Genomic DNA, 10154 nt, shown 5'->3' on the forward strand with positions numbered 1-10154 from the left:
ACTCAGTTAGTCCTGACGAAGGGTCTCGGCCTGAAACGTCGACTGCACCTCTTCCTATAGATGCTGCCTGGCCTGCTGCGTTCACCAGCAACTTTGATGTGTGTTGCTTGAATTTCCAGCATCTGCAGAATTCCTGTTGTTTGCGTGTAATTAATTAGGTGCCACCCGGCACATAAACGTCGGCCCAGATCAGAGGCGATTGCCGATTGCGTCAGGTGGTTATTCGTATAAGCAAGTGTTTAACTGTGACGAAACTGCAATTTACTGGAGTCTTCCTGATTCCGGTAAGTGATACTACGCTGTACATATATTATTTCTACTTTATATAGGCTGTGTATTTTTATGTGTTATTTGGTATGATTTGGCAGCTTCATAGCTTAAAGGTTACACTCACAACACACTGGAGGAACTCAGCAGGTCAGGCAGCATCTGTGGAAAAGATCAGTCAATGTTTCGGGCCAGAACCCTTCGTCAGGACTGAAGAGGGAAGGGGCAGAGGCCCTATAAAGAAGGTGGGGGGAGGGTGGGAAGGACAAGGCTGGTAGGTTCCAGGTGAAAAACCAGTAAGGGGCAAGATAAAGGGGTGGGGGAGGGGAAGCAGGGAGGTGATAGGCAGGAAAGGTGAAGGAAGAATAGGGGAAACACAATGGGTAGTAGGAGGAGGCAGAACTATGAGGGAGGTGATAGGCAGCTGGGGGAGAGGACAGAGTGAAATAGGGATAGGGGAAGGGAGGGGGAGAGAATTACCAGAAGTTGGAGAAATCTATGTTCATACCAAGGGGCTGGAGACTACCCATATGAGGTGTTGCTCCTCCAACCTGAGTTTAGCCTCATCACGGCAATAGAGGAGGCCATGTATGGACATATCCGAATGGTAATGGGAAGCAGAGTTGAAGTGGGTGGCCACCGGGAGATCCTGCCTGTTGTGGCGGACAGAACAGAGGCGCTCGACGAAGCAGTTCCCCCAATCTGCATCTGGTTTCACCAATGTAGCGGAGGCCACACCGGGAGCACCGGATGCAATAGATGACCCCAACAGACTCACAAGTGAAGTGTTGCCTCACCTGGAAGGACTGTTTGGGGCCCTGAATGGTGGCAAGAGAGGAGGTGTAGCACTTGCGCTTACAGGGATAAGTTCTGGGTGGGAGATCAGTGGGGAGGGACGTGTGCATCAAGGAGTCACGGAGGGACCGATCCCTGCAGAAAGCGGAGAGGGGTGGAGAGGGAAAGATGTGCTTAGTGATGGGGCCCTGTTGAAGGTGGCGGAAGTTGCGGAGGATAATGTGCTGGATCCGGAGGCTGGTGGGGTGGTAGGTGAGGACAAAGGGAACTCTGTCCCTGTTGTGGTGGCGGGAGGATGGGGTGAGGGGCGAAATGCAGGAGATGGAGGAGATGCGGGTGAGGGCATCATTGATGACGGCAGAAGGGAAACCACGATCCTTAAAGGAGGAGGACATTTGATATGACCTGGAATGGAAAGCCTCATCCTGGGAGCAGGTGCAGCGGAGACGGAGGAACTGGGAATAGCATTTTTGCATGTGGCAGGGTGGGAAGAGGTATAGTCCAGGTAGTTAAGAAAGTCAGTGGGCTTGTAGAAGATGTCAGTGGACAGTGTCTCCAGAGATGGAGACCCCGAGATCAAGAAAGGGGAGAGAAGGTTATTGGAGAGAGTGTTTCTGCCGAGAGTGCTTCCGTGAGATTTTCACTGCGGTAGACAGTGCTGCAGAAAAGTATTTCTACTTTACATAGGCTGTGTATTTATATCATATCATTACCGCTTTTACTATATGTTACTGTTATTTTAGGTTTTATGTGTTATTTGGCATGATTTTGTAGGTTATTTTTTGGGTCTGGGAGCACTCAAAAAATTTTCCCATATTAATAAATGGTAATTGCTTATTCACTTTACGACATTCCGGCTTACGTTCCATAGGAATGCTCTACCTTCGGATAGCGGGGGAAATCTGTATTACACGCTTAAAAGCCTCCAACTTCCCATTCAAACCTTTCCTTTAAAAGAGGCTCTGCTAAATTTTACCCAACACCCCCAAAATTAGCCCTGCTCTAGTTTAGGTCCCTAATCTGTTGGCCTCCCCTGTCTATTTACCTCACTGTCTTAAAACTATCCCTAGAGCCAAAGAACTCTCTAACTGCCACTTCAGACACGTGCCCTGCTTCATTCCCCAAGAAGTCCAGTATTGTACTTCCAGTATTATAGGACTCATGATTCAGGAAACTTACCAGGATACATTTCACCCTGCCCAGTCCTGAAGACGTTGTGTAGCTTAGGCAATACCAGGGAAATTAAAATCTCCCACTAAAACACACATTATTCTCGCAACACTGAATACTAACAGCTGATGTATAATACAGCCCCACTAGAATGATCCTCTTGTTTCTAAGTTGACACATGACCTCACTGATCCTGTAAAAGAAAATAATCAAATACGCCTCCCAGCCACAACATTCTGTCTTCTAGCTCATTATATACTGCAGAAAGATACCTTAACACACTTACCACCAGGCCTCTATCCCATTGATATGTGACTACTAAATGGTACCTAAACATAAGATGGACTCCTGACCTCAATGGCTTTGCACCTTATTGTCGGCCCGAACTGTTCTTTCTCGGTAACTGTTACACTCCATTCTGCATTTTGTTATCATTTTCCCTTCTACCACTATATGACGATAATTAAACAATTTACTAATTCAGTGGACAATCCTCAAAGAATGTTGTCACTAAGTATAACATACTAGACATGCTAGAAAGTTTGTGAACCCTTTAGAATTTTCTCTATTTCGACATAAACATGGCCTTAAATGTGATCAGACCACCCAAGTCCTAAAACTGGATAAAGAGAACCTAATTAAATAAATAACACAAAAACATGATACTAGTTCATTTATTTATTGAGAAAATGGTCCAATATTACACGTATTTGTTGGAAAAAGTATGTGAACCTCTGGCGTAATGGCTTCTACAAAAGCTATTTGGAGTCAGGTGTTCCAATCAAAGAGATGAGATTGGAGGTGTGGGTCAGAGATGCCCTAATCTATAAAAAAAAGGCACAAAGTCAGGTTACTGACAGAGCCTGATACTCTCAAGACCGACCTATTTATGTGCACCGTGCCTCAATCAAAACAACTTTCAGAGGACCTTAGAAGAACTGTAGAACTGCATGAAGCTGGAAAAGGCTACAAGAGCACTGCTTGGCCTGAGTTCATCAGTCCACAGTAACAGAAATTGCCTTCAAATGGAGGAAATTCAGTATTGCTAGTACCCTCCCTAGGAGTGGGCATCCTGCAAAGATCACACCAAGCGCACAAAATGCAAGGCCGAAGGAGGTGAAAAAGAACCCAAGGGTAACAGCAACATGTAGAAATCTCTAGAACTTGCCAAAGTCTCTTTTCATGTGTCCACTATCAGAAAAACACTTTACAAGAATAGTGTTCATGGAAGGACACCACTGCTCTCAAAAACAAAACATTGCTGCATGTCTCAAGTTTGCATAAGACTGCCTTGATGTTCTACAACGCTTCTGAGACCACGTTCTGCGGACAGATGAGACAAAAGTTGAACTTTTTGGCAGAAATTCACACTACGTTTAAGGAAAAGGGCACTGCACACCAACACCAAGATCTCATCCCAGCTGTGAAGCATGGTGGAAGGCACATCATGGTTTGGGGCTGCTTTGTTGCCTCAGGGCCTGGGCAGCTTGCAATCATTGAGGGAACAATGAATTCAAAACTGTATCAAGACATTTTACAGGAGAATGTCAGGGTAGCAGTCTATCACCTGAAGTTTATTAGAAATTGGATGATGCAACAAGACAATGATCTGAAAGACAAGAGTAAATCAACACAGAATGGTTCAAAAAGAAGAAAATGTGTGTTTTGGAATGGCTGAGTCAAGGTCCTGACCTTAATCCTGTAGAAATGTTATGGAAGCAGTTCATGCAAGGAAGCCACCAACAACCCAGAGTTGAAGCAGTTTTGTAAGGAGAAATGGCCTAAAGTTCCTCCAAGCTGATGTGCAGGACTGACCAACAGTTACCAGAAATGTTTGGTTGAAGTTATTGCCATACAAAGGGGTCACACCAGTTACTGAAAACAAAGATTCACATACTTTTTCCAATACATGTAATATTGGACAATTTATCTCAACAAATAAATGAAGAATAATATTTTTGTGCTATTTATTTAATTGGATTCTCTTTATCTAGTTTTAGGACTTGGGTGAAGATCTGATCACATTTAGGTCATATTTACGCAGAAATAGAGAAAATTCTACAGGGTTCACAAACCTTCTAGCACCACTATAGCATCTGTACCCGACTTACCAGTCCTGCCTTTCTCACAACCATGTTTCTGTTACAAATACAAATCTGAATCCCCAGAGCCACTCCACGTCCAGAACTTGTCTACCTTACCTGTTGAACATTGTGCATTCAGATAAACGCAGTTCAACTGAGTATTCTTTTCCCTCCCAACTATCCTGATTACTAACTTGCTCTCACAGGCTAATTCTTTAATCCCATGACTTACTCCTGCTAAGAGTCCCAAACCCTGCAGACCGAAGTAAGTTACAGAAAGTTGTAAAATGAGTCAGCTCTATCATGGGCTGCCTTACAGCCTCTTCAAGGAGTGTGCCTCAGGAAGGCAGCATCCATCAAGGGCTCTCACCACCCAGGACAGTCCCTCTTAGATTAGACTATGAAGACACGTAGTCCTCTCTTATTGTCATTTAGTAATCCTCTTCTCATTGTTACCATCAGGAAGGAGATACAGAATCCTGAAGGCACACACTTATTAATTCAGGAACAGTTTCTTTCCCTCTGCCATCTGATTTCTAAATGGACATTGAACCCATGAACACTACCTCACTACTTTTTTGAAATTTATTTCTGGTTTTGCACTACTTATTTTAACTTAACTATTTAACATACATATACTTGCTGTAATTCAGATTTTTTTAATATAATGATCACATATTGCATTGTACTGCTGCTGCAAAGTTAACAAATGTCACTACATGTGCCGGTGATATTAAACCAGATTCTGATTGTAGTTTAAAATCCCCCATGTAGCATTAGCAAATTTTCCTACAAGGTAATTGGTCCCTCTCCAGCTCAAGTGCAAGCCATCCTCGTACAGGTCACCTCTACCCCCAGAGATCCCAATAATCCAGAACCTAAATACCTGTACCCTAAACCAGCTCTTCAGCCACATATTCATCTAGCCTATCTTTCAATTTCTGATATCACGAGCACATGACACCAGAAGTAATCAAATATTGCTACCCTTGAGGCTTGATAAGGCCAGGCGACAACTCTCAAGACACCTCCTTTTACTTACCTCTTGAACAGGACCCTGCTAAGGAGCACCAAGCCATTGTCACCCGCATCTTATGAACTCTGGGGATCTTCCATCTGCCACCAACCTCCTCAGGGTTAAAAGTTCCCTTACCCCACACCGTGTGTTTCTACTCCCCTCCCAAGATCTATAAACCTACCTGTCCACATAGACCCATTGTTTCTGCTCCACCGAACTTCTATATGGATACCTCTACTTTGTTTTATCTCCCCTGATTTTGCCCCTTCCCACCTACATCCGTGAAATGCTTTTGATCTTTTCAATGACTTCAAGTTCCCTGGCCCTGGTCATCTCATTTTCACCATGGATTTCCAGACTCTATACACTTCCATACCCCATCAGAAAGGCCTCAAAGCCCTCCTTACTCCCAGAACTATGTAAACTCTGATGGTTCACAGCTCTATCTTAATGATGATATTCTATGGATAAGCCATCACAGCTAAGCATCTTGCTCCTGCCTTCCAAAGTATTTCCACTATCTCCATAGCAGAACTTGTTCTCCACTGGACAAATAAACTCAAATCAAGCAGCTCTATAAAACAAAGCAACCTACTTTATTGCCACATGATCCATCCGGTCACATCAATAAAATGCTTCTCAGCAACTCACCAAGATTTGTTTGCTATCCCTCCAGCAAGCTCTACTATTTAAAGCTAGCATAAGGTAACAGCACTGACTGAGTTCCAATCGCACATACATCATCTCTACTTGAACTGCTTTGCTGTTCTTTTGTAATTACTCAGCTAAAACCATGGAACTTTAAAAAAAATGCCAGCATAAAAACTGCAGCAATTAAAGCTTCTCATAAGAAAATAAGGAAATTAAATTTTGACCTTGTCAGCACTGCCTTGATCATGAGAAAAAACAACATTTAAACTGCGAACTTGAAATATTATAACTAGATCAATAAAATGCTCAGTTGAAGCATCACAATAGGATAGCATGCATAGCTCAAATATTTTAAGTCTTCTGCATGCAAGCAATCCTTACAGCTGTTCATTCAGAACAACTGTCCAAACAATCTGTCAGTAACAATCAATCCAAAAATCAACAGGCGTATGAAAAAAATCACCCCCAACCTGTCGAACGGACTACAGTAACGTGGCAGAACAGCAACATTCACAACTACACACTATACAAAAAAAATTATGTACCGTTATATCCAGTGCCGTGAAAAACTATTCAGCCCCCAGCCCTTTGTTCACGTCAATGAGTATTACAACCTGTGATTTTTGATCAATTTAACTAAGACTTTCTATTTATGAATTACATGCTCATTCCCCCAACAGCAGAGCCCTCAAAAAGGAAAATTGTAAAGGATGAAAATCTAAAAATTCAGAAACTGAAATGTCAGTATTTCAGAAGTATTCATCCCTTTTTGCTCAGTACTTAGTTGAATGACTTCTTGCAGCTATTACAGTATTTTTGGATAAGTCTCTATTAGCTTTGCACAACATGAAGGAGCACGATTCATCCATTCCTCCTTGCAGCAAATTAAAAACTACAAACAATTTGAAGGTACTAACAATGGTCTTCAATGTTACAATGACGATGTGGTGGGTGCAAATGTGAAAAGCATTGTATTGGTAGTGGAGTCCCATTAGAGCCTGCAGAAGTTATGGGGAAAAGCAGTCCATCAGCTGCGCTAGGTGTCTGCACTGATTTTGTTATCTACAGTCAATTAAAAGCACACGGCAGCACATACTGAATGAATTCCTTTGTCATTAGGAATTTATACAGTTTTATAGTACTGTTGGTAGTATTTTAATTTAGTCTATCTTTCAGTAAAATACATAATTTGTTACTCATTTGAACAGTAGTTTGTTCCTTTTATACTTTTAACTTATTTCCATAAAACTTCAGAATAATTGGGGCAGCCATTTAATTAGGCCAAAATGTACTGGTCCTGAAGTGTCCCAATTAACCGGAATCCAATGTATAAAATATGACAAATCATGTCTAAGTTTTTATTTAACCCTCTGTTCATGGATGGTCAGCTGAATAAAAGTCACCAACAGTGCTTTTCATCCTCATATACAAGATATGGTGTTTCTTTATTAAAAATCAGCCACCACATTTCCAAACAGATTTAGAAAGGATATGAATACTTTCATGCACTAATTACATATTAAACACAAATAGGGTACAAGGAGAAATACAAGTGCCTTTTCAAATGTCCAGCAACTGATAACTGAAAAATATAGTAAAGCCTATTCCACAAGATCTAGTAAAAATAAACTTACACCAATCCAGTTCATGTTGTAATACAGGCAGTTGCTCACTTGTGCACTTTAATCAAATAAAAAAGATCAAACAGGACTATATACAGAGTAAACAAGTAAATTTGATTTCAACATATACCCATTGTCCTAATACTGAATCTTATCTTTATTTTTGCTCATTAAAAGGAAGTCTCCATCCTGAACTTTGTACAAATCTGTTCATTGTCACATTGCATAGCTCATAAAATTGAAACTTCACATACAATGTAATGAAAAACTTTCTTGCTAATGGCAAAGAAACTCAAATTACTTCAGATGTTACATTTATATATTTGTGCTAAAAGAATATTCTGCTAAATAGTTAGATATTCAGCTATACATACATACCTACTCATTTTTATGGTCAGTGTTGTCAGACACTCAACTCTACTGCGATAAGGTAGATTTAATTTATGCTAAAATTTTATATTATATATAAAGGGATTGTTTGCGAGAGTTTCCAGGGGCGTGCTTCATTCCAGAATTAGTTGCCTAGTAATTGACAAGCGGTTACCTTTCTTTAACATGGAAAAGTGGTCACATGACACTGGGCAGGGCCGGGTTCAGTTACCTGTTTCCCCCAACCCCCACGGACACAACAACCCCTAAAATAGATAAAACACCAACGTCTCAAAACCCCTCAAGTCTTTCTTCACGCATATCTTTAAAAGTTAGTTGTTTGAAATTCAACAACTACAACTGGCATTCCTGTGTGAACAGCTTTCAATTAACTGTGAACCAAATTGCGTCGGAGGTAAAAGTTGAAGGATTTATTTTACTTGATTCTGGAAACACAGACTTTCAACGCTTGGGAGAAATCTCCGACAAACTTCTACTTACGAGTTCGACAGACAGAGAATACAAGCGAACAAAGCAATCGATAAATAAAACAAGGAAGCGTACAAATAATTATTTTTAAAGCATAGCAACCCCAATGTGTCCTTACCCGACACTAAGACTAGCATCCACAGCAATAACGGTGCCGGAGCCTCACTCCCCGCCATCTTTGACCAGTGAGCTCGCCTCGCCGAGCAACGAGGCAGCGCGAGAGCAGGAGCAGGAGCCGGAGCCGGAGTCGGGACTCGGACTGGACTTCACTAGACCGGGATCCGGCGCCACTGCCTCCGAGCTTGCGGCAACAGGGCGTCGAGGGGAGGTGCTAGCAACAACACGGACAGACGGACACACCCACCCACGCCGCAGTCTTAGGAACGCCGGGTTCATTCTCTCCAGGTCATCCTCAGTACATGTTGTTAATTCGTGTGCATCTGATGTTCTTTTTGTAGATGTGTGTAAAGTTGCGATAAAGATACAAATTGTTCCTCCCATATCCGCTCCCCTTACGCGTTGATTAAAGGAACAGTTCTGCGAGGTCATCAACAAAAGATGCCCTTATTCGGAATGAGAAAATTAAAATCAACCTTAAAAGTACACCATTTTAAAAGGATTGGTGATTTTTTTCAGCAATCGCATTCACGCTTTTCAATGCATATCGCGTATGTCAAAGTAACATCTTGTGAATATCTTATATACCGTTTACTTTTACTTCACTTAGAAAAATATTAGCAACCTTAACAGGGACGTCGCACAGGTGTCGCGATCAACAACTGCAAACAGGAAGCAGAATGTCCGTCAAAATCGTGTATTGTTCAAATCTGTAATTATGGTCAAAACTTAGAGATAAGTTATAAAGACTTGTAATAGTTCTTATAATTGCAAATGGTTTATATCAACATTATCTCAATTCCGCTATTCAAAAATTCACCATTTACATAAGTTATTGTGATTTATGAAAGTTGGTTACACATTTCAAATCTACTTTAAGTATTAGAAGGTTTAAAGATTTTCTGCATGTAATACATTTTAAAAACTGTAAATATTTAACATAATTACAATTCAATTTGAGTTGCTGCAGGCTCTGACCATCCACTGTTGTTACACTGGACACAGCAGGAAGCCCTGAAATCCATGCTTGCAGATAGTGGGCTACCTAATGGAAATCCAAACTTCCAGCACCCACAGACTCTTCCCAAGAAAGGGCTTGGGGTAATCTTAACCCCATTGTTTTGGAAAAAATGAAAACCGATTTTTATTTAAAAAGGAAGCTGGTTCTATAAAAAGTAAACCAGGGAAATTGATAATGTGAAACAAAGGAGGTCAACTATTTGGTAGCTTTCTTTACTGTAGAGGATACAAATGACTTTCCAGAAATAATTATAGTTAGGGAATTAGGGAATATTCAGGAAAATAATAAAACCAAGGAAATAGGACTGAGTGAATTTGTGGAGCAGTGGACTGACAAATATCCAAGTTTTGCTGAACTTCACCGCGAGTACTTAAGATAATTGGTTACCAGATTGTAGATATATAGCTGTTAATTTTCCAAAATCACCAAGTTTCAGGGAAAGAACCACAATATTGGAAAATAACATGGTTTTTGAATAACTGTTTAATAGAATCCAATATCTCTCTCTGGCTATCCATCCCATAGGATGATGATGCTTCCTTTCAGTCAGT

General features: G+C 41.1%; 1 protein-coding gene across 2 annotated transcripts in view; it reads right to left on the minus strand.

The window, feature by feature from the left end:
* Positions 1-8853, minus strand: part of nectin3b (nectin cell adhesion molecule 3b) — a 158128-nt gene extending 149275 nt beyond the window's left edge. Inside the window, exon 1 of one of the 2 annotated variants that reach the window (XM_063053723.1) lies at positions 8584-8853. In XM_063053723.1, the coding sequence (XP_062909793.1) occupies positions 8584-8641 (58 nt within the window). In that variant the 5' untranslated portion in view covers positions 8642-8853. The remainder of the gene's footprint in view (positions 1-8583) is intronic. The other variant, XM_063053722.1, reaches the window with a different exon arrangement.
* Between the last annotated feature and the right edge of the window lie 1301 nt (positions 8854-10154).

Source organism: Mobula hypostoma, chromosome 7 (assembly GCF_963921235.1).
Source record: "Mobula hypostoma chromosome 7, sMobHyp1.1, whole genome shotgun sequence".
Classification (NCBI taxonomy): Eukaryota; Metazoa; Chordata; class Chondrichthyes; order Myliobatiformes; family Myliobatidae; genus Mobula; species Mobula hypostoma.